Here is a 25,452-nt window from a genome sequence, read left to right on the forward strand (position 1 = left end):
AATCTCAAAACTGTCAATATTTAACCATTAAGTACAATGTTTAATGTAGATTTTTGATATATTTTTATATGTGTATTTTTATATATATTTGGATATAGATATTGATATTGGTACATATATTAATACATATATTTAAGGAACAGGGTTTATTTTTCTGTTTTTTTTGTTTTTTGTTTTTTTTGAGACAGGGTCTTGCTCTGTTGCCTAGGCTGGAGTGCAGTGGTGTGATCTCAGCTCACTGCAGCCTCGACCTCCTGTAACAGGCAATCCTTCAACCTCAGCCTCCTGAGTAGCTGAGACAAGAGACACATGTCACTAGGCCTGACTTTTTTGTTGTTGTTGTTGTTGAGATGAGGTCTCATCATGTTGCCCAGGCTGGTCTTCAAATCCTGGGCTCAAGCAATCCTCCCACCTCAACCTCCCAAAGTGCTGGAATTACAGGTATAAGCCACCATGTCCAGCTGGAACAGGTACTGATACAGATATTTAAGGAAGTTCACTCCTTCTAGTTTTCTAAGAGTTAACAAAACGAAATTTGGATTTCATCAAAACTTTTCCCACATCTATTAAGATAACCATATTATTTTTTCTGCTTTTAATCTGTTAGTGTAGTGAACCACATTTATTTCTAATGTTAAGTCAATCCTGCGTTCTTAGATTTTCATCCAACTTAGTCATAACACATTGTCCTCTTTATAAAAAGATATTGCTACTACCATTAAGGAGTGTTGTAATCCATATTCATTACTGATTGGAAAAATTATAGGACAATCTCTTTCAGTTGAATTTCATGTCAAAGTTATACTAATACTAGTGTTCTTCTCCTCACTCTCCACTTCCATCCTCTGAAAGCAGTTGTGCAAGACTAGAATTATTCTTTCATTTAATGGTTGGCAGAACTCGGTATCTACTTGAATCTGGAGCTTTCTAGTTTAATTTCTGTTTTTCTTTTTTTTAATTTCCCTTTTTTTTTTTTGAGATGGAGTCTCGCTCTGTCACCCAGGCTGCTGGAGTGCAGTGGCATGATCTCGGCTCACTGCAACCTCTGCCTCCCGGGTTCAAGCGACTCTCCTGCCTCAGCCTCCTGAGTAGCTGGGATTACAGGTGCATGCCACCATGCCCGGCTAATTTTTGTATTTTTAGTAAAGACGGGGTTTCACCATGTTGGCCAGGCCGGTCTCGAACTCCTGACCTCAAGTGATCCACCCACCTTGGCCTCCCAAAGTCCTGGGATTACTGGCATGAGCCACCGTGCCCGTGCCCAGCCTCTGATTTAATTTCTTAATGGTTATTAGGACTATTCAGATATTCCGTTTCTTTTAAGAACAATTTTAGTAAACTATATTTACTAAGAATTTATTTCATTTGAACTTTTGAGTACATCAGCATACAAAAGTTCACAATATTCTCTTACATGTTTAATACATGGCTCCAACTATAGTTGTATCTCTTTATTTTTGATACTGGCTAATTGTATCAGAGTTACAGTTTTAAAAAAACACCTTTTGTCTACTGATTTGCAGTGACGCTCTTTTTCATAATCAATCATACCACAGGTTTGTCTATCAGTCTTTTTCCAAGAATTTAAGGCTTTACTGAAACTCTCTAGTGTGTGTATTTTCTGTTCCATTAATTCTTAGTCTTACATTTATTATAGTCTTTTTTTCTTTTTGGAGATTTTGCTCTTATTTTTTGAAGTTAAGAAAGATACTTAGCTCATTAATTTTTCTTCTCCCTTCTGTTTCTAAAATATGCACTTAAGGCTAAACATTTCCTCTTAATCACGATTTTAAAGCTATATTCCACAAATTTCGATATGTAATGCTTTCATAATTGTTCAAGTCAGTTATTTTTCCAATTCCTATTTTGATTTCTTCTTTGATCCATGAGGCATTTAGAAATATATTTTTGAATTTTAAACATAACAGAATTTTTATTGAACTTTTTGTTATAGATTTCTAACATAAAAAATAAGGTCAGATAATGTTCTGAATACTTTTAATAATTTAAAATTTGTTGAAACTTACTTTATGGCACAGCATATGAGCAATTTTTATAAATATACCATATTATATTAGATAAGAAGGTATATTCTATAGTTGTTGGGTATAAAGTTCTATATTTGTCCATTAACACAAATTTCTTAGTAGAGAAGTTCTATTTTGATATGTATTTACTGATTTTTGTCCTTTTCTCCCTCAATTACAAAGAGAAGAATATAAGTACAGATTTATCTAGTTTCCATGTTGTTCTCTATAAAATTTCCTTATATATTTTGAGGGCATATAATGTACTCATGCTTTTTGCCTCAAAATTTATTCTGTCTGGTATCAATAGATACAGGAACTTTCTTTTCAGTAGTGTTTGCAGTGCTTTTTATCCCTAGTCCTTCCCTACCCCAACTTTTCTTTATTCTTTTATATGTAGATATGTCACTTGTAACAGCAGGTACTGGATTATTTTTAATACTAATCTTTAGATCATTAGTACTCAATATAATTGCTGACTTACCTAGATTTATATTTATCTTATTTTGGACTTTCTATTTGTTTCTCCCATACTCTATTGTCCTCTACTATCTTGTCTTCTATTTATTATAAACTAGTCAAGATTTAAAAACATAAATTAATCATTGTGTTTAGTGGTTACACTCAGAAATTAAAATATGTATACTTAACTTTTCAAAGTTTAAAATTAATTATTAATTTACTCTCCTTCTGGGAAATACAAAGGCCTTGGAAGAACTTATTTACCTCCCTTCCAGCTTATACACAATAACTGTCATATATTGCAAATCTCTCTTCTTAACTCCAAAAGACATTATTTGTATTGGCTTTAGAATCAGTATGCATTAAATTTGCCCATATAGCCCTTGCTATTTGTTTATCCTTACAACTTAAGACTTTCCATCTGAAATCACTCTCCTTTTGCCTGAAGTACACCTGTAGCTTCTACTGTTTCAGTGAAGAAGTCAAACAGGTGTGAGTTTAACTGCTGTTATTCTTGTGAAGGAAATCTGGGTGTTTTCACCCTCTGTCTTTGATGGTCTGTAGTTTCACTATGATGTGTTTAGGTTTAAGTTTCTTTTTAATTTGTTTTCTTGAGAATTTGTGGTTAGTATCTTTGATCAGTTCAATTATAGCCATTATACTTAAAGACTTTTTATCCTATTTTCTCTATTTCTTTTATTTATGACCAAAAAAAGACAGCTTTTTTCCTTTTATTCTGCGTGCCTCAACTTCTTTATTTTTCATCTTTTCCCTCCCTGCTGTATCCGAATAATTCTTCTGACTTACCTTCCTCTTCACTAATTCTATCTTCATCTGTATGTCCAATGTACTACTAGTATGTACACCAAGTTTTAAATTTTGGTTATGTTTAATTTCATTTCTAAAATTTATATCCTAATATTTCACAAATCTACAGGCTATTTTAAATAATTCCATTTTGAAAGTTTGCATTTATGTTTTTAAAAACCGTAAACAGAGCTTTAAAAACATTAGTTTGTATCAGATCACTCTAATATCCAAGAAGCCTTACCAGCCCAGGCTATTTTAAATAATTCCATTTTGAAAGTTTGCATTTATGTTTTTAAAAACCGTAAACAGAGCTTTAAAAACATTAGTTTGTATCAGATCACTCTAATATCCAAGAAGCCTTACCAGCCTCTTTCTACTGTTTGTTTCAGTTACTTCCCATTCATGTCATATTTTCTTATGTATCTGGCCATCTCTGACTTGTGTACTAATTGCTGACTTTGAAAAAATTATTTGTAATAATAATTAGAGACCTGGAATGAAAACCCTCTCTCCAGAAAATTATATGATTTTCACTACTTTTTTTTTTTTTTTTTTTTGAGATGGAGTTTCATTCTTATTGCCCAGGCTGCTGTGCAATGGCACAATCTCAGCTCACCACAACCTCCGCCTCCCGGGTTCAAGCAATTAGCCTCCCGAGTAGCTGGGATTACAGGCACACACCACCACGTCCAGCTCATTTTGTATTTTTAGTAGAGATGGGGTTTCTCCATGTTGGTCAGGCTGGTCTTGAACTCTCGACTTCAGGTGATCTGCCCACCTCGGCTTCCCAATGTGCTGGGATTACAGGTGTGAGCCACTGTGCCAGGCCGATTTTCACTACTTTCTTAATAGCCTTTCTCCGAAGTATTCTGTCTCTTGTTTAACTTACATAAAGTAATAAGAGTATCTCTGGGGTACTTTATGGAAGCCAAATTCCTTCCAAATGGTCATTAAGTAGCTAAGTGAGGATTAGAAACCAGGTAGTCTTGCTCCATTTTCACTCTGCAACATACATCCAGGCTGACTTCCACATTTTCTGAGGTTATAGAACCTATAACAACAGCACATATTCAGGTCAGATGAGGTGGCTCATGCCTGTAATCTCAGCGCTTCAGGAGGCTGAAGTGGGCAGATCACTTGAAGTCAGGAGTTCGAGACCAGCCTGGCCAACATGGTGAAACCCCCATCTCTACTAAAAATACAAAAATTAGCCGGGTGTGGTAGCACATGCCTGTAATCCCAGCTACTTGGGAGGCTGAGGTGAGAGGATCACTTGAACCCCAGGAGGCGGAGGTTGCTGTGAGCCAAGATGGTGCCTCTGTGCTCCAGCCTGGGCGACAGAGTGAGACTCCATCTCAAAACAAAAACAAACAAAAAAGCAGATATTCAGAATGATTACTATTTAGATTGACAGATGGCAATCCTTTCAATCAATTAAGAAATAATAATGGATTCACCTCTTATAAATATAAATATTAGGCTGGACATGATGGCTCATGCCTATAATCCCAGAACTTTGGGAGGCTGAGGCAGGCAGATCACTTGAGGCCAGGAATTTGAGACCAACCTGGCTAACATGGTGAAACCCTGTCTCTACTAAAAATACAAAAATTAGCTGGGCGTGGTGATACATGCCTGTAGTCTCAGCTAGTTGGGAGGTGGAAGCAGGTGAATCCCTTGAACCTAGGAGGCAGAGGCTGCAGTGTGCCGAGATCACACCACTGCACTCCAGCCTGGGAGACAGAGCGAGACTCCATCTCAAAACAAAAACAAGAACAAAAACTAAGTGCATATATATATATATATGTATGTATGTATAATATAAATACTTATAGTGTACCTACCTGTTACATAACACATTGCATTTAGGGATAAAAACATGAAAAGACATTGTTCCCTATCATTCCTTTCTTTTAAAAAGGCTACTGTCTAAAGAGAAGCCAGGTATTCAAACAAAAATTATAATATAGTAAAATAACTGCTTATAATAAAGGCAGAGGGATACCTGTGAATAAGCTATGGGGTCGGACTATCTATCAACCCTGGCGCCACCATTTACTAGCTGTATGACACTGGGCACAATACTTAACTTCCAATGGTTCAGTTTCTCCAGTGGGGAAAGGCTTGAAAGTGATAAAGTACTTAAGACTGAAGCAAGAGAGTGCTATAATATTCTCCTCATATGAAAAGAAAAAAACATACTAATGAGTTTCAGAAATGCTTTTAGCTATCAAAGCAAATAAAAAAGAATTTCCTAAAGCTCAACCCCAAAACAAAAATTAATGACATTCAAACCCGGTTGAAAAAAGTCTGTCATATCTTTCTTCTAATCTTTTCGTTTTGGAAGTAGTTACAGACTCATAATAATTCCAGTGAATATAATAACTCTTCCATCAAGTAATTATATAACCATGGTAAGTTCCTTAAATTCCAGAGACTTCAGTTTCCCATCTACAGTAAATTTTACATTAGACAATCTCTAGTGTAAGTACATAGGTTTACTTTTTCCTGCTAATGCAATGGAATATTATCGCTGAATAAATTAGCATTCTGCCCTTAACCTCTAATTTGTCCACAAAATGCAAGTACTATCATCACTGATAAGGCGTTATCTTTTTGATATACCTGGTTCATTAATACTGTGATATAATAAAGCAAATTTTATGTTGCTTCAGTCTTATTAAAATGAAATTACATAAATAAATCTACAAATAAAGATTTTATAAGTATCTACAAAATAAATACAGAATTGCTACATTAACTATATTGAATACAGCCAAGAGCCAAGAAAAAAATCTGAGAAGTCAAAATATACAAAACAACTATGTACTAAAATGTACAATCTATAGATGTCTATAGATGCTTCCTTTGTTCAAAGTTTATTTACTCCAATTTGTACGTACTGTTCTAGGGATTAGTAAAACGAGCATACCTAGAAGTAACAGCTGAGATCAAGAGATAGATAATCAGATATGAACTAAATAGAACAAACACATTGCATCATGGCACCACTATGGGTACCGGGGCAGGGGTGTCACATCCATGTTATAGCTAATCATAAAGAAAAAGGTTATGCTGACGTATTTATTAAGGCAGAAGTGGCTAAAAGAAAAAAATATTTTTTTCAGGAAAATTAAAATTAAAAAAGGGTTATGCTCAAAGCAGTAAGAAAAAGTTATCTTTAAATATCACTAATGAAGAACAAATCTTTCCTTCTCTAGTTTTGTCAGATAAAAGCAAATGCATCTAAAATAATTTTTTCAATACAACAATGAAGTATATCAGGAGATTTCAGATGTACTTTTTACTTTTACCTTAAGTCACAACAAAAAGCCACTTCTTTGAAGTACTTAATTCCATTCTACTTCTTAGTTGATAAAAGCAGATATTTTATAGAGCTTTTTATCGCAGCTGGTTGTATTAAGGAGATGATGGAATCATTCCTATGAATATGATTTTCTCTATTTCAAGAATTAGAAAACAAAGCAAACCATTTACTTTTCTATAGAAACAAATCCATCCAAGATGGCTTTTAATATTTCTTTGACAAGATAAACTGATAATTTTGCCTTTAACTGCCTAATTAAATAAGTACCAAACTTAAAAGCTAAGTTTTCTATTGTTCATCAGGGTCACATGATTATTCTGTAAAGCTAAGTGGACTTGTGGCATGAAGGTCAGCAAACAATATATACTAGCAAGCTTGTTGGCTTAAAAAATGCAAACAAAGAGACAGAAACAAATACAGAAATGAAACTCATTTTAAAATAAAAAATATCTAACATTAAAAAAATCTCAGTATTTTGTATTTGCAAAGCCACTTCTGAATGACAAACGACTAAAATTTACACCATTTAAAACATAAGAAAGACGCATGAGAGTAACCATGCTACACTAAGACGACTTAATATGGATTGAGTGCTATTTAAAGCTTATACTACTTAGGGAGAGTTCAGGACTATGGTTTCCAATTCTTTTGTGAAACACTGTTAGAAAAGAATGAAATCAGTCAATTTATAATTTATTTAATTGCCCAGGTGAACACTTTCTATGAGGCGTTTCACTATCTCAAAAGAACACATATACCACTTATCAACATGAATATTCAGAAAGCCAAGAATAAAGGTTATTGTGAAAATAGGGAATTTAATTCAACAAAATCTAAGTGTCAGAAAAAATATATAAATACAAGTTTCAGTTTCAGTCAATATTTCTTTGCCATCATTATTAAATAGTACTTTTATTTTAAAAGAAAATATAACCCTAAAAGAGTAGACATAATTATATAGTGTTTAAAAATCTGAAAGGAAAAGATTATTTAAACATATTCAAATATTTGCTACAATTTCAAACAATAAAAGATCAATTTATGTCTACATCTCATTGACCAATTGTTTAATGCCTAAATCATAGCTGTCAAATGCCTAATTTAATAAATATAACCCTAAAATATCATAAATTTTCATGATAAAAATTAATCACACACAAATACATCTAACAACAAGAGGAAGCTAAGGTATTTCAAAAAACATACTTGAGTAGAAAGCTTCACTTTAGTCAGAATTTAAGATAAATTTGAGAATTTAAGATAAAAAGATTAAGATAATAAAGTGGTAAGATTAAAGCTTACATTAAACATCAACTTTAATATAGTTACCATTCTGCAAAAAAATGAACAAATATCAATATTAATATCTGGGTTTCATTTGGTAAACCCTCAGAGCAATGTGTTTATTTATATAATTTTGTGTTTATCTCAAGTCTAGAAGGGCTTTAATTTTATCAAAGGGTCATAATATTTCTATAATTAAAGCAAAAATTTATGCCGTAAGCACTCAAGATTCCTACTTTACTGAATCATTACTTCTGAAGTTTTAACTGAAGAGACTCTAAGAGAAAATATGGAAAAGCCAAGCTGTTTAGCAGCAGTTACTGAAACCTAAGCTTTCACTACAGAATTGTTTTGTTTAAATGAAAGCAGCTTTAAAATGTTAAAATGCCTGGTTTATTTTAATTAAAAGTCTGCAAGAAATTAGGAATGCAAGATTAAACACACAAACCTGGCAATGAAGGAGAAAGTTCATTGTATCCTCCAAATGAAGCATTCCGAACAAGCTTTCGGCCATCAATCCGGGGAGGAAATAAAACAGGCGAAACCCCAGTACAGGAAGAAAATCTACGTTGTGAGCTCTCTTCTTTCATAGCTCAGAAGGTCTATTTAATGTATATGCTCACCCAAAGGCTAATTAGACCAATATGGCAAAGACAGGCTTTTCTCTCACATCCAACTGTAGCAAAACCCACCAGCACAAACAAAGAACACACACATTTAACAGCAAAGGAGAAGGACCAAAGACTGTCAAATCAGCAATAAACAGATAGGGAAAGCCTGACAGAAAAAGCATTAAACCATGCTGCTGATTTTTTAAAAAAAGGAACTGATAAACATGAAAGGCTATTCTACTAATGTTTTACCTTTTTATCAAACCACCCTGCACTGAATTGCTGCTTTAGGAAAACAAAACAAGATCAATACTTAGCAATTCAAGATGAAGCAATAAAGTCATTTTCTCTTCTCAGAAATGCAATCCTTTTATCATATCCATTATGTTTCTGTAGTATCCGGCCACACTTCCCACCTCTTCCGACTCCTTCCTTCCCAGCTTTTACTTACTTCAAAGATGGATATAAACATAATGCTTTTTATCTTCCCTGAAGCTTCTGGATTTATATCTAATCTACAGCTTGCCTCAGCCATGATTAAACATTCATAAGGAAAGATACTCTTTCAAGCACAACGTTGATGGATTCCAACAGTTAAAGCAGAGAATAAACATTTAAGTTTTGCCTCCAGCAGGGATATATGAGTCATTAAGACAGTGTTAGCGCAAACCAATCAACAGAGGAGATTAAAACGACACCATAATGCTGTATGCTCTAACGTTCCTTGAAGAAAATATGAGCTGCTACTGTTCCTCTTAATTACATTTAAACTGTTCAAAATTTAATTTGAACAGTTTCATTATATCTAAACTGTTCAGTCTATCAATGAGTCTTTCCTGCTTAAAAAAAAATTTTTTTAAAAGCAACTTTATTATCACAGTGACAAATGTACTATGTTTAAAACTAAGTGACTAGTATTGACTCCACGTCATTAAATCTAACAGGTACTTTCCTATCCTTATAATGATACCATCTGTTTATACCTAATCTTTAAAATTCCAAAGAATTCTCTCCCAATTATACTAAAATCCATATACCTTACCCTACCTTAATTCAGATTTAAAAGCTCTAGTCAGATGCTCTCTATATATACTGTAGATTGATTTTTTTGGTTATAATTCTTTCTTTCAATCTGAAAATACACCCACTCAGCTAGACAATAACCATCTGGGTTAAAATTTATTAGTGGCTCATTTTTATAGGTATCTTACCATAAGATCTCAGTATCCTTCCTTACTATGCATTCACTTCAATGCTGGTTCTCTATTCATGCACAACATCTCATATAATCTAAGACTTTGTCCTTACTAGAAAGGACACATGAAAAAGCAAAACTCAATTTCTTTTTTGTTTTTTGGGTTTTTTTTGAGATGGAGTCTCACTGTTGCCCAGGCTAGAGTGCAGTGGCACAATCTCGGCTTGCTGCCACCTCTACCTCTCGGGTTCAAGTGATTCTCCTGCCTCAGCCTCCCAAGTAGCTGGAACTACAGGCACCTGCCACCATGCCTGGCTAATTTTTGTATTTTTAGTAGAGATGGGGTTTCGCCATGTTGGGCAGACTGGTCTCAAACTCCTGACCTCAGGTGATCCGCCCACCTTGGTGTCCCAAAGTGCTAGGATTGTAGGTGTGAGCCACCGCACCAGGCAAAACTCAGTTTCTTGTATGTGACATATTCTTTCTTGGGCAAAGGCATTTCAAAATCAATTAATGGAGAATAAGTTTACCACTAATACCCATAACTGCAACAAGTTTGTGGGTTTTAGGGGTTGGTTTGGTTATTATTATTTTTTGCTTTTCTCCATATCATAAAATGTACATTATTATTAACTGTAGACAACAAATAATTATAATTCATGTAATGGTGCTTGCCTTTAAAGGCATAAAGAACATCACAAACAGCATTATGCTAGTATAATAGTTAAGCAGGATTTGAAATTAAACTGCATTCAAATCTCTGTTTTATCTTTCCTAGAAATACTTAAACAGTTTAATTTCTCTGAGTCTTTGTTTTCTCACGTATACAATGCTAATAGTAGTACTGATATTATAGGATTGTTATGAGGATTAAATCAGATGATACACAAAGTCTTAAAAGAGTCTAGGTTAAAATGGCAAAATGAAGATACTGAACAAATGCGTTCCCTCCTAAAACTCAAGTAAAATCAAGAAAAGGGGTATTTTAAAAAAATAAACAAATATCTATATATATCCCAAAAGTACGTATCCAGGAGAGGATATATTAACAACATAAATTTGACACTGCAAAGCTCGAGATGAACAAGTAGTCATGGTCTTGCAGATCCAAGAAAGCCAAATCACAACAGCAGTAATAAAACCTGAAAGTCAACCCTATTTACACCAAATAACCCTTTTGCACATAATTCACAGCACCAAGTTCCTCTGGATCATGAATCAGATAGGCTATTTATGTCAACAACAATACTGGAAGCAGGCCAAAAAATAACCAAAATCTTCAAAATATGAAAGAAAACAAGTTTCAATTTAGAATTCCATACCCAGCCAAACTATCAATTACATATTAGAGTAAAATAAAGATACCTTTAGACATGCAAGGTCTCAAAATTTTATTTTCTATGTACCATTTAAAATAATTTACTACAGTAGCCCTTCTCAGCTGGGGTTCTGCAATAGAATTAAGCCTAATGTACTAAGGCATCCACTGTTCAAGATGAATTAAATTTATCTCCCATGCATCTATAATGTTTCCAACAATGCCCTATATCTTTGAGAAACAGAGAAAATATTCCTATAGGACTTACTTCTGTCATAAGACTCCAGTTAAGAAAGGCTGTACTGGAAGATAAAACTGTACCAAAATGTGATAAATCAAGAATGCATGGGGTACAGAAACAGGACATCCAATATAAAAGAGATGTCATTACCAAAAAGTCCCCCTGCCACTGCACCATCTTTTTTGACACATGGGCAAACTGCTTGGGTGAGCTTTGCCCAAGTTCTTTGTTGACACTGGCTTGTCTGTCTGACTGTATGCTGATAAAACTTCTTCTCTGTTCCTTCAAGCTGATGTTTGGATCAGCTGAGAATACTTCCAAAAACAATGAAGCATTCTACTTTTTACCTAATCCTGGTTGAACATGGTGAGCTAAAAAAGCAGAATATACCTCTCCTGGTCATATTCCTGCCAGGTATCCAGTAATTAAACCACAAGCAATAATGAATCTTGTGTTTCCCAAGACCCACTAATTATCTTGCCGAATGCTTTCTTCAGTTGTTAAACTCTCAAAGAAATCATAACCAAACTATGGCTCAGAGACTCTTGCTCAGTTTATCTTCCAGCAATGTTGCCCTTTCCTTACCCAACTAGGTTTGTGCTTGCTACTGTTAGATAAGCAGGAGGCCAATGGCCTGAGGCTGTCTCTGTATTTTTAGTTCCTAATAATGAACTGCAAGCTAACTTTGGTATGTAAATGAACAGAAACCTAACTTAGGAGTCTAATATTTGTAACAAATAGGCTGATCTCAGCCAATCACTGCAGCTGAGCTTCAGACAATCACAGGCAACAAACTAATCAGATCATGTTCAAATAAGGCAGAAGCCCAGCTGTAGCCAATCATGCTACTTCTGTATTTCTGAGTTCTGTCTATAAATATTCACTGCTTATGTTTCAGAGTGGTGCTCTCTGGACCTCTTCTGGTTTTGAGTGTTGCCCAATCCATGAATCGTTCTCACTCAAAAACACTCAGTTAAATTTAATTTGTCTGAAGTTTTTCTTCAAACACACTCTCAACAGTGTTTAAAGAAATAACCATAAATTGTCTAGATATGCATACATGATGGTAACATTACCAGAAAAAAAGAAAAGGCACAAAAAAGTGAGGATTCTGGTTACCTGGAGCACGTAGAAGGCATGTAAAGGGGAAGAGATAAGGATCAGGAGATACATATAAGAACTTCTAAAGTACTAGCAATGATTTCTTCTAAACCTGGTATGCTGGGTACGTAAGTATTGGTTTTATTATTATTATATTAACTGTAAATGCATTTCATGTAGTCTTCAGACTGCATGAAACATTTCACAGTACATATACATATAAATGTTTTTTTCTTAAAACAAAGTTCTCAGATTGTTGCTGGATACATAGAAAACATTTCATTGTAAGCTATTATTATGTCCAGGATCTTAATTCAACAGTTCAGAAAAGGCAGATAAGAAAAACAAAATATTACTAAATACCATAATAGCAGGATTTATTTTCCCTTCCCTGTTAGCCACCTGTTACCACTTTATCCTTCCTTCTACTCTTTGAGTAATCCTAACTCAAACCAGTCATCTGCACTCCTTCTCCCACAAGATGTAATCACTGGTGTTTAATTATTTAGAAATTCAAATAAGAAGGCCATCTTTCCTACTTCATCTGAATGGTGGTAAAATAAATGTGGTTTAGCCAAAGATGTACCATAGTTAACACCAACTTCATAAAGCTTCCATTAACATTCTTTACGTTAAAGGTTTTAAAATACTTGGTAAGCTCAAAATGCCTGAGAAACTACTTGGCAAACTAAAAAAGTATTATTTCAAGAGAAGCAGTGGAAACAACATTATATGATAGAATATTTCTGGATCCTAAATCTGTTCAATTATTCTCTACAACCTACCTTGCCTATACATCATAGACTTATGAGGATGAAATTATATATGTATACTCGCACATATGTGTATATGTGTATTGTTTTGATCAATTTGATCATTTATGTTACATAAATGTAAAGTAGTAATAAAATAATAACATTACATTTCACATCTATAATTAAAAGAAAACCATTATATTACAATAATCTGAAGACAAGATGTAACTGCTATAGACTAATTTCACAAGGGAAACACAAATACTCTTTTCTTCAATAATTAAAAAAAAACTACTAAAAATTTTAATGGCAACTGTTCCTTCAAAACCAAAATCTAGATTATTCTAAAAAGCTAAAGATGTATTTTTAAAACATTATATATACCTTTGTGATTTCAATTTAATTTAAGAATTACTTATAATCACTACAGATTTTTGTAATTTTAAAGTAATACTAAGGACAAAAGAGCATCAACATTGCAAGATCATCATGATAGTTTTAAGTTATGTGAGGCATTTATGTTAGAAACAGATTCTGGTCTATGGATAAACATATACTTATTTAAAAGTGTTTTTCAGGATACAAGTCACCACACATTGTTAAGTTGAAAAATCAGTTTGGTGGGTCACAAACAGTGCTTCTAAAAATTAAATAGGTCAGGATAGAAAATATCAAAGTGCATCCTACTCTGACATTAAAGGGCAAGTTGTTTCATTTTGTTTTGGGCTTTTTACATAATTATTTACTATGTTTTGGGTAGTGATATAAAATGTATTTCTTATAAGAGACCATGGTCCAAATTAGAAAACACTGATGTAAATGATATCTTTCTTCTGAAATTCCTTAACATTAAAAAATAAATAATTATAAAATGTTATTACCACCTTGCCACTGAAGAGACCAACTACATATACCATATATGGTCTAGTGGCTCTTTCCATTTGAAAATGGTAGACAAACAGAGGCAAATACCATAAAAGGTCATAAGAGTCTCTGGAATCTGCTAAATGCCCAGAGAAAATGCCCAGCCTACATTTCTTTCTATTGAGATAAAAGATTCAGACTGGGGAAGATAGCTCATTGGAAAATTAGAATTTTAATGAGTTGTCTGGACAAATTCCAGACCATCTCTATTTAAGAAAAAAAAAATGAATGGCAAACATAGCAGATATTCTGAAATAACCTAATTAGTATTTGGAAAAACCCCTTTCAATTCTATAAAATTCTATGTGCACACTCATGATAAAAAACATTGAATTACATTAGGATGAAAGCACTGTAAGAGTTACATTACACATTTTATCTTGAATCTCAAGATAATAAACCTAGGCTTTAAGAGATTTTAAAATCCTTAAAGCAGCAGGATGAGTTCGAGAAAGATCAAAACATTAAGAACAAAAATCAACCAACACGAATTTAAGAAAGTACTATGTCCAGACACATAGAGAACCACTACTCTATGAAATGAGTATCTGAAGACTGTAGTATACAAATTCAGCAGTAAGTTTCCTTATAGAACATGTGAGTCAAATAAGAATATAGTTGATACATTAGAGCAGCTCAGACTTAGTAAACAAGTCTATTCATAACATTAAAATTATCTATAAATCAAGATGCAGCACATAAACCAAAATGGGAGCATATAAATCAAGATGGAAGATAATGAACTTTGCTTTAAAATAGAAAACACAATGATAAGCCTCTCTGTCAATTTCTATCCTCTAATAGAGCAAAGTAGTTTCTTAGCTGTAGTTAGTAAAATCTTACTAATCTTACTAATAATTACATGGCTGCAAATTATACCAAGCAATCTTATTATCCTACATTTCCTCAGAAAACATTGCTGTAGATTCTCCATTATCAGCATTAAATATGTCTCAACATGAAAGCACATGTAAATACACATACAAAAATAAAAGGATAGCTTAAAACAATTTTAGATTAGATAGCATTCTTATCCGTGTACATATATTCATTGCAAGAAGTATAAGACCGTACTTTCCTCTGGATAAAAAGTTCTTTATAATTTCATATATATAATTAAAATCATCCAATAAAAATTTAGTGAGCACCTACCATGTGTTGGGAACTATGTTAGGCACCTTAGTTTCCGCTCTTACTGAGCTTTCAATATGAATGAGTACATGTTCATTGTATGTTGACTGAAACACAGAGACATTATTCCTACAAAGTATTAAATGTTATACGAAATGCTTAGGTTTCATATAACAACAATCCATTCACAGGTTTGTGAATAGACTATTCACAAAAATCTATTTAACTAAAAATGTACTAAACTAATAGTACTTATCCATGTAACCATCACAATACTACCTCATAATTAAATAATATAATTTTATAATTTTCATGAGTGTTTTTGTGTATGTTCTCAATAAATTCAAACAACAATGTGACATATAAAAGGAGTATTCTTGTTTTTATGTATAAGGTAATCTGGATGAGAGGCACATATTCAAGGTCACACAGCAAATGAGCGACAGAGACAAGATTAGAATTCAGCCATGGGAATAATGCTTACTGTCTCTCTCCTTTCCCTAAGTCAGCCAACACAAATGCCAGTATCAAGCATTTTTTTGTAAGGTGAGACTCACAGACAAGGGTTTTAAAAAAAAAAAAAGATGGTACCAGCTGTGACCTGGCTGTAGCCTTACTGATTCATGGTCTAGAAGGAGTCGTGCCTGCTCAGAAACTCACTTGGTAGAAACCATGCCCACTAGCACCCCTGGTAAGAGGCCTGCTGACTTCCAACACAACTACAGCTCCTCAAACAGCCATGACCCAGCTCCAGCCCCACTCTAGACCTCAAAGACAATCCTGTCCGCTGAGTGACCTCTCTGGGGAACACAGTGGTAATACACTCAACCACATTCTTCTTAATGGACCTACCATCTACAGAATTGACTGAGGCCCTTCTGAATGTGGCCCTATATCATGATTCCACCCCTGCTGAACTGCAGTTCAGAGATAGGCTTGCTTGACCAAGAACCAGGCAGGAACCACATCCACCAATGCCCCAGGTAACAGGCTCACCAATAGCAGATCCGACAGAACCAGCTCCACTCCCACTCAATCACAATGTCAGAGGTAGTACCACGGGTCCAGAAAAATGGCAAAAGGAGGTCTTTATCTGTTGAATTCAGTCTCTAAGGACTGGAGGAGGTATTTGCTCCTTCAAATGCAGACACTAACATCAGTCTACATGAATCACAAAGAATCAGAAAAACAGGACATCACCAAAAGAGGCAAATAAAGCTCTGTAACCAATTCTAAATAAACATCATGAACTGCTTCACAAATAATTCAAAAGGATTTTCTTAAGGAAGCTGAATGAGCTACAAGAGAATACAGACAGAAAATCTAACAAAATCAGGAAAACACTGTAAGACTATCTACAACATTTTTCAATGGAAACCTGCAGGCCAGAAGAGAGTAGAATGATATATTCAATGTACTGAAAGAAAATGTTGCCAGCCAAGAACACTTTAAAATGTGAAACTGTCCTTTAAGAATGAAAGGTAAAGACTTTCCTAGACAAACAAAAAATGAGGGGAGCTCATCCCCACTAGACCTGCCTTACAGTAAGTGCCAGAGTTCTTCAAGTTAGAATGAGAAGATGCTGAACAACAACATAAAAGCATATGAAAGTATAAATCTGAATGCTAAAGGTAAACATAAAGACAAACACAGAACATTATAATTCTGTAATGGTAGTAAATAAATCACTTTTATTACTAGTATATAAATTAGAAGACAGAAGTAGTCAGAATAACTATAAAGACAAACTTATTGATAGGAACACAATACAGAAAGTAAAATGTGACATCAATTACATAAGTATGAGGTGGGGGGAGGTAAAATGTGGAGTATCTAAAGACAGCCGAAGTTTGTTATTAGCTTAAAATAGACTGCTATAACTATAAAATGTTTTATGTGAATACCACAATAATCACCCACAAAAAATGCACAATAGATTAAAAAGCTAAAGAGAAAGGAAAGCACACCACTGCCAAAAAAAGAAAAAAAAAAACACAAAAAAAAAAACCCACAAAGAAAGAAAATGAGAGAAAGGAAGAAGAGAACTACAAAACACACAGAAATCAATGAACAATATGGCAAGAATAAGTTCTTACTTATCAATAATTATTTTAAAGTTAAATGGACTAAAATTCCTAATCAAAAGAAATAGAGTCACTGAATGAATTAGGGGAAACAAGACTCAACTATATGCTGTTTACAAGAAAATCAATTTAGATTTTAAAATATGCCTGGGCTTTCTGAAAGGGCAGTGGTGGAGAAAGATATTCTATGCAAAGAGTAGAAGTGGCTATACATGTATCAGGAAAAATGGACTATAAGTCAAAAACTGTCACAAGAGACAAAGGCCATTACAATAAAATGGCTAATTCAATAGGAAGACAGAACAACTACACATATATATGCACCCAACTTCAATGCACCTAAATATATAAAGCAAACATGGACAGATATGAAGAAAGAAATAGACAGCAATATGATAATAGCAATTCAATACTCCACTTTTTTTTAGTGGATAGATCAACCAAACAGAAAATGAAAAGAAGTGAACAACATTACAGACCAAATGGACCCAACAGACACACAGAATTTCCCCAACAGCAGAAGAATACATGTTCTTCTCAAGTGAAAATGAAGCACTCTTCAGGATAGATCCTATGTTAGGTAACCAAAAAAGTCTTAAAAAATTTAAAAGATCAAAATAATATCAAGTATCTTTATCACAAAGGAATGAAACAGTAAGTAATCAAGTAAAAGTATCAACTACTTACTGTTAAGTAATCGATAACAGTAAGAAAACAGAAAAATCACAAATAGATAAAAACTAAACACACTCGAACAATCATTAGGTCAAAAAGGAATTAAAAGAGAAATTTTAAAAACAAGACAAACAAAAAACAGAAATTACTAAAATTTGTGGAATGTAGCAAGAGCAGTACAAAAAGAGAAGTTCATGGTGATAATGCCTACATTTAAAAAGGAATACACTGGCTGGGTACAGTGGCTTATGACTATAATCCCAGCACTTCGGGAGGCAGGAGAATTGCTTGAGCTCAGGAGTTCAAAATCAGCCAGGGCAACCCAGCGGGACCGTGTGTCTACAAAAAATTTTAAAAATTAGCCGGGTGTGGTGGCACATGCCTGTAGTCTCAGCTACCTGGGACGTTGAAGCAGAAAGAGTGCTTGATCCCAGGAGTTTAAAGAAGCAGTGAGATGTGATCATGCCACTGCATTCCAGCCTGGGCAACAGAATGAGACCTTGTCTTAAAAAATAAGAAAAAGAAAGAAAACTCAAATAACCTACCATTATACTTCAAGTAACTAGAAAAAGAACAACAAACTAAGCCCAAAATTAGCAGAAGGAAAGAATAAAAATTAGAGCAGAAATAAATAAAAGGGAGAATAGAAAAACAATACAAAAAGGAGTTTTTTGAAAAGATAAAATCAACAAACTCTTAGCTAGACTAAGAAAAAAGAAGATTCACATAAAATCAGAAAAAATAGATATTACAACTATGAACAACTATACACATGATGTATACTTAATAAAATATTGGCAAACAGAATTCAACAGCACACTGAAAGAATCATACACTATGGTCAAATGGCATGCAAGGATGGTTCAACATATACAAATCAATCAACAGGATGAAAGATAAAACCACATGATCACTTTAGTAAACGTGGAAAAAGCATCCGAAAAAATTCAACATCTATTCATAACAAAAACTCTCAACAAAATAGGTATAGAAGAAACTTATATAAACACAATAAAGACCACATATGAAATGCCCACTGCTAACATAATAAGCAATAGAGAAAAGCCAAAAACACTTTCTCTAAGATCCAGAACAAGGCAAGGATGCCCACTCTCACCACTTCCATTCAACCTAGTATTGGAAGTCCTAGCCAGAAGAATTAGAAAGAAAAAGAAATAAAAGGTGTCCAACAGGAAAGGAAAAAATAAAACTCTCCCTGTTTGCAGATGACATAATCATACACATAGAAAACCCTACAGGTTCCACAAAAAAGTTTTAAAACTAATAAACAAATTCAGTAAAGTTGCAGGATACAAAAATTAGTGGTGTTTCTATACATAATGAGCTACTCAAAAAGGAAATTATAAAAACAATCCCAGTTACAATAGCAAAAAAAAAGAATACTTAGAAATAAACAAAAAGAGGTGAAAGATTTATACACTGAAAATTAATAGTGATGAAGGAAATGAAAGAAGACACAGATAAATGGAAAGACATCCCATTTTTGTGGATCAGAAGAATTAATATTGTTAAAATGTCCATCCTATCCAAAAGATCCACAGATTCAAAGCCATCACTATCAAAATCCCAATGCCATTCCTTAAAAAATTACCAAAAAAGGCTGGGCATGGTGGCTCACACCTGTAATCCCAGCACTTTGGGAGGCCAAGGCGGGTGGATCATGAGGTCAGGAGTTCAAGACTAGCCTGACCAACATTGTGAAATGCCATCTCTACTAAAAATACAAAAAAAATTAGCCAGGCATAGTGATGTGCACCTGTAATCCAGCTACTCAGGAGGCTGACACAGGATAATCGCTTGAACCCAGGAGGCGGAGGTTGCAGTGAGCCAAGATCATGCCACTGCACTCCAGCTTGGGCAACAGAGTGAGACTCCATCTCAAAAAAAAAAAAAAAAATCCTAAAACTCATATGAAATCACAAAGACCCAGAATAGCTAAAGAAATCTTGATCAAGAAGAAGAAAGAACAAAGCTGGAGGTATCACATTTGCTTATTTCAAAATATATTACAAAACAACAGTAATCAAAATGGTATAGCATTGGCATACAGACAGACATATCGACCAGTGGAACAGAATAGAGAGCCCAGAAATAAGCCCACACATTATGGTCAACTGATCTTCAACCAGTGTGCCAAGAACATACAATGAGGAAAAGATATTCTCTTCAATAAATGGTGGTGGACAAACTGGATACCCACATGCAGAAGAAAGAAATTTGTCCCTTATCTCACACCATATGCAGAAGTCAACTCAAAATGAATTAAAGACTTAAATGTAAGAGCTCAAACCATAAAACTACCAGAAGGAAAAAGGAAAAAAAGTTTCTTGACATTGGTCAGGGCAATGACTTTTGGGATATGACACCAAAAACCAAGGCAACAAAAGCAAAAATAGGTAAGACTATATCAATCTAGAAAGATTCTGCACAGCAAAGGAAACAATCAACATAGTGAAATGGCAACTGACAGAATAGAAGAAAATACTTACAAACCATGTATCTAATATGGGGCTAATATACAAAATATATTAAAAACTCAGTAACAAAAATTTAAAAAATGAAAACAAACAAAATAACCTAATTAAAAAGTGAGCAAGAGACCTGAACAGGCATTTCTCAAAAGAAGATATACAAATGGCCATCAGGTATATAAAAAATGTTCAACATCACTAATCATCAGGGAAACACAAGTCAAAACCTCAATGAGGTATCACTTCATACCTGCCAGAATGGCCATTATCAATAAAACGTAAGTTAACTTTTCACTAGGATGCAGGGAAAAAGGGACTCTGTACACAGAAAATAAATTGGTACATCTATTATGGAAAGCAGTATGAAGGTTCTTCAAAAGATTCAAAATAGAATTACTGTATGATCCAACAACACCACTTCAGAGTATATATCCAAAGGAAATGAAACCTGTATCTCAAAGAGATATCTGTACTCCCATGCTCACTATAGCATTACTCACAATAGCGAAGATATGGAAACAACCTAAATGTCCACTGCAGAGAATGGATAAACTGAGGTGTTTGTGTATATATATACGTGTGTGTGTGTGTGTGTGTGCATATATATATAAATAGAATATTATTCAGCTTTGAAAAAGAAGGAAATCTTGCCATTTGTGACAACACAGACAATGCTGGAGGACATTACGCTAAGTGAAATAAGCCAGACATGGAAAGACAAATACTGCATGATCTCTCTTATATGTAGAATTTAAAATAGTTGAACTCGTAGATGCACAGAATTAGAATAGTGGTTGCTAGAGGTTGGGGAGTGGAGGAAATGGGGAGATATTAGTCAAAGGGTACAAGTTTCAGGTATGCAGTATGAATAAGTTCTGGGGATCTAATGTACGTATAGTTAATACTGTATTAAATACTTGAAATTTGCTTAGAGGGGAGATATTAACTGATCTCACAACACATGCCAAAAAATGGTAATGGTGAGGTGATAGAAATGTTAAGTAGCTTGATTGTGGTGATAATTTCACAAAACACCAAGTTGTACAAGAAATATATATTATTGATATTTGTCAATTACATGCCAATAAAGCTAAAAAATAAAAAGATCGTTCCAGGCAACAATACGATTTGTGGTGGGAAGGGAAAAAAATGAGTGACATCACAATGATGGTAAAGAAAGGAGAGCCTATAGAACCTAAATCACCTTAGTGGGTCTTCCTTTACATATAAGGGCAGTTTGCAAATCAGGGACTCAACCCAAAACTTTCAAAACATCAACTGTTTAAAGAATTCTACCACTAGAAATCTATGCAAATATCATATTAGAAAGGGCCTACTACTCTTTCCAGGCACTATTTCTTCTCTATAACTAAGCTCTCAAAACATAAAGAAAATCTTACTCCCCACCATACATATTCAAATGCTCCAAAGGTAACTGGAGTCTTGCAGCCATTCTCTGTAAGCATGAAAACCAAGCTATGAGAGAATATTGAGAGAATATTGCTTATTCTAGAACGGCAAGCCTGAATACTGGTGTCTCCACTCCCTTTCCTAGCTGATGTTTATATATTGGTGCCAATGCTTGCATCTTTTTACTTACCCACCAGAGACTCTATCCAACCTTATGGGCTTTGTATTTGGATATAAATTACTGGCTGCCACACTCCAAAAATTTCCTGAATGATGAGCCTAACATTGTCCTTAAGAAGCTCTTTTGGATCCATGGTTGTAACCATGTTCCAAACTAACTTCATGGTTCATAACTTCATCTAAAAATGTAAGAATTTTCACATCTCTAGCATGTACCCACAATCCTCTCATATGGTAAATAACATAAACCAGTGGTCCCTAAATTTTGAAATTTGTGGACCAGTAAAATTCCACCCCCCCGCCCAATATCTATCTGCATTTTCGTCTTGATAAGACACATTCAAAAAAAAAAAAAAAAACAAACCTGTAACTACTCACATTCTCCATCAATTCATAAAGGGACATTAAATACCATACATTGGAAAAACTATAATCTTATAATAAAGGACAATGTTTTGAATTGAAGGAATTTAACTTAATAAAAAACTCATGGTAGTATACTCATTTTTTTCATCTACTTACAGAACTAGGAAAACACGACAGAAACCAGTAACAGTCCACAAACTATACATTTGAAAAGAATAAACATTTATTTTAAACATGATATACACAAGTTTATATAACACATGTGTATTATAAATACCTCCCACTCTTCCAGCCAGAGTTCACCATTTTCCCCAATTCTGTTTACTCATTCCATTGTTTTATCACATATCTATCCCTATTGCCTATAATGCATTGGTAAGTTTTACTTGTTTTTAAACTTTACATAAATGTCTTAACTTTAATTTGTTTCATAAATTCTTCCATGTTGATTCCTGTAGCTTTAAGGCATTCATTTCATTACTGTATGGTATTCTATTGTATGAATATATTGTAATATTTATTCATTCCACTCATGACAAACATTTAGGTTTAGGTTTTTTCAGGTGTTTTTCTTCTATTACCAACAATTCTGCTGGTACATGTGTGAGAGTATTCCTAGAAGCATAAAAACAAAGGATTAGAGTTTATCTTTAACTTTGCTACGTAATGCCAAACTATTTTTCAAAAATGGTTCTACAATTATGCTTCCATCCGTTGTAAATGGGAATTCATATGGTTTCATATCCTTACTGACACCTGTAATTATCAGACTTGAAAAATTTTTTTGATGTGGTGGGTGGGTATGAAATAGCAATTCATTACTATTTGGTGATTAACTACATTTGGTGATTCTTAATGATGTTGAGCATCATTTCACATTTATTGGCCATCCGTGTTACCTCTTCTGTGAGGTATCTATTCATGTCTTTTGGACATCTTTCTGGTGAACTTTTTGGTCTTTTTGGTTAATCCATAGGAGTACTTAACTTTCTCTGGATATTAATCCTTTGTTAGTTACATGCACTGCAACGCATCTCTACTCCCACCCTTGCCTGGTTCTGCTTTTCTTCAAGAGTATCTTGACTCTTCTTTGCTCTTTGCTTTCCCTAAAGAGTTAAGAATGGTCTTATCAAGTACTTTGAAAAAATCCTGTTGAGATATGGATTCAAAATGCATTGAACCTATAAAATCAATTAGAAGTGATGTCATGCTGGAAAAATGTTGAATTTTCCTATCATAAACATGGTCTATTTATTTAGAATACATAATCTTAGTGTTACACTTTCCCACATAAGATAATTTCATGTCTCTTATTAGATTTACTGTTGTGTATCTTATTTTCTGTTATTTTAAGTAGGGTATCTTGAATCACATTTTGCTAACCGCTTGTTATAGGCACACAGAACTGCAGTTAACATAAATTAAGTAAAACTTCTTTTTTTATATTTATTTTTTTTTGAGACGGAGTCTTGCTCTGTCGCCCGGGCTGGAGTGCAGTGGTGCGATCTCGGCTCACTGCAAGCTCTGCCTCCTGGGTTCACGCTATTCTCCTGCCTCAGCCTTTCGGGTAGCTGGGACTACAGGCACGCACCAAATTTTTTGTATTTTTAGTAGAGACGGGGTTTCACCGTGTTAGCCAGGATGGTCTCGATCTCCTGACCTCGTGATCCGCCCACCTCGGCCTCCCAAAGTGCTGGGATTACAGGCATGAGCCACTGCGCCCGGCCCAGTAACTTCTTAATAACTTTATTTTTTTTGAGGCAGGGTCTCACTCTGTCGCTCACGCTGGAGGGCAGTGGTGCGATTACGGCTCACTGCAACATCGACCTTCCTGTACTCAAGCAATTCTCCCACCTTAGCCTCCCAAGTAGCTGAGACTACAGGTGTGTGCCACCATGCCCGGCTAACTTCTTAATAATTTTAATGATTTCTGTGTCAATTAGGGGGTCTGTATAGAACAGTTATCAGTTTGTTTCTTCCTTTACTTTTTATTCACTGGCAAAATTTGAAATATTTGAGATGAAGTGTAAATAGTCCACATCTTTTTCTCCTTCTAGATTCTAACTTCACATGGTTAGGAAAGATCAAGTCTATTCCTAGTTTGCTAAGAGGTTTTATCGTGAGTAGATGTTAAAATTTTCAAATATGTTTTCTTTATTAGTAGGATGATAACAGTTTTCCTTCTTTGTTAAAGTGTTAAGTGGAAATCATAGATTTTCTAATATCAAACCCATCCTTGCACTCCTGGAACAACCCTGATGTGAGTACAATGTTTACCTTGCTAGATTCAGTTTGCTAATAATTTTTGAACTTCTGCATCTAGGTTCATGAACAAGAAATGTCTTATAATTTTTTTCTCTTGCAATGTCCTTGCCTGCTTCTCATATAAAAGCCTGATTTAAGGAATGTTTCTTTTTTCATTTTATCAGTTCTAAGATTTCACCAACTACAGGCTATATTCCTGACTTCAGGGAGCTCATAAAATACAGGGGGAGGTAGAGAGATTGATGGCAATTATAAGATGTATAGCACACAGGCCGGACGCGGTGGCTCACGCCTGTAATCCTAGCACTTTGGGAGGCCGAGGCGTGCAGATCACGAGGTCAGGAGTTCGAGACCAGCCTGGCCAATATGGTGAAACCCCATCTTTACTAAAAATACAAAAATTAGCTGGGCATGGTGGCGCACGCCTGTAATCCCAGCTACTCAGGATGCTGAGGCTGGAGAATCGCTTGAACCCAGGAGGCGGAGGTTGCAGTGACCCAAGATCATGCCACTGCATTCCAGCCTGGGTGACAGAGTGAGACTCCATCTCCAAAAAAAAAAAGATATACAGCACACATTCCAAACTCAGAATGATTTAAAAAAACTGTTTAACAATGACAATGACCAAGAGAGATTGTAAAACACCATCAATTTAAGATTCAACTCAATTTCAGAGATGACAGAATATGTATGTGCTGGGGGGGAGAGTGTTTTTATAATCAATGAAATGCAGTACTAATGTGAAATTAACTTTTTTTTTCCCTAAAGGCTTGGTAGGATTTCTTTGTAAACC

At 34.5% G+C, this 25,452-nt stretch overlaps 1 protein-coding gene across 5 annotated transcripts in view; it reads right to left on the minus strand.

Annotated features, from left to right (window-relative positions):
• The window catches only part of OSBPL8 (oxysterol binding protein like 8), a 208,715-nt gene that overhangs the window by 62,517 nt on the left and 120,746 nt on the right, over positions 1-25,452 (minus strand). The window contains exon 1 of one of the 5 annotated variants that reach the window (XM_019039090.4): positions 8,360-8,600. The exons of the other annotated variants lie outside the window; for them this stretch is intronic. Coding sequence (XP_018894635.2) covers positions 8,360-8,501 — 142 coding nt within the window. The 5' untranslated portion in view covers positions 8,502-8,600. Of the gene's footprint in view, positions 1-8,359; positions 8,601-25,452 lie in introns of those variants that run through there. 5 annotated transcript variants of the gene reach the window in all.

This window comes from Gorilla gorilla, chromosome 10 (assembly GCF_029281585.2).
Source record: "Gorilla gorilla gorilla isolate KB3781 chromosome 10, NHGRI_mGorGor1-v2.1_pri, whole genome shotgun sequence".
Classification (NCBI taxonomy): Eukaryota; Metazoa; Chordata; class Mammalia; order Primates; family Hominidae; genus Gorilla; species Gorilla gorilla.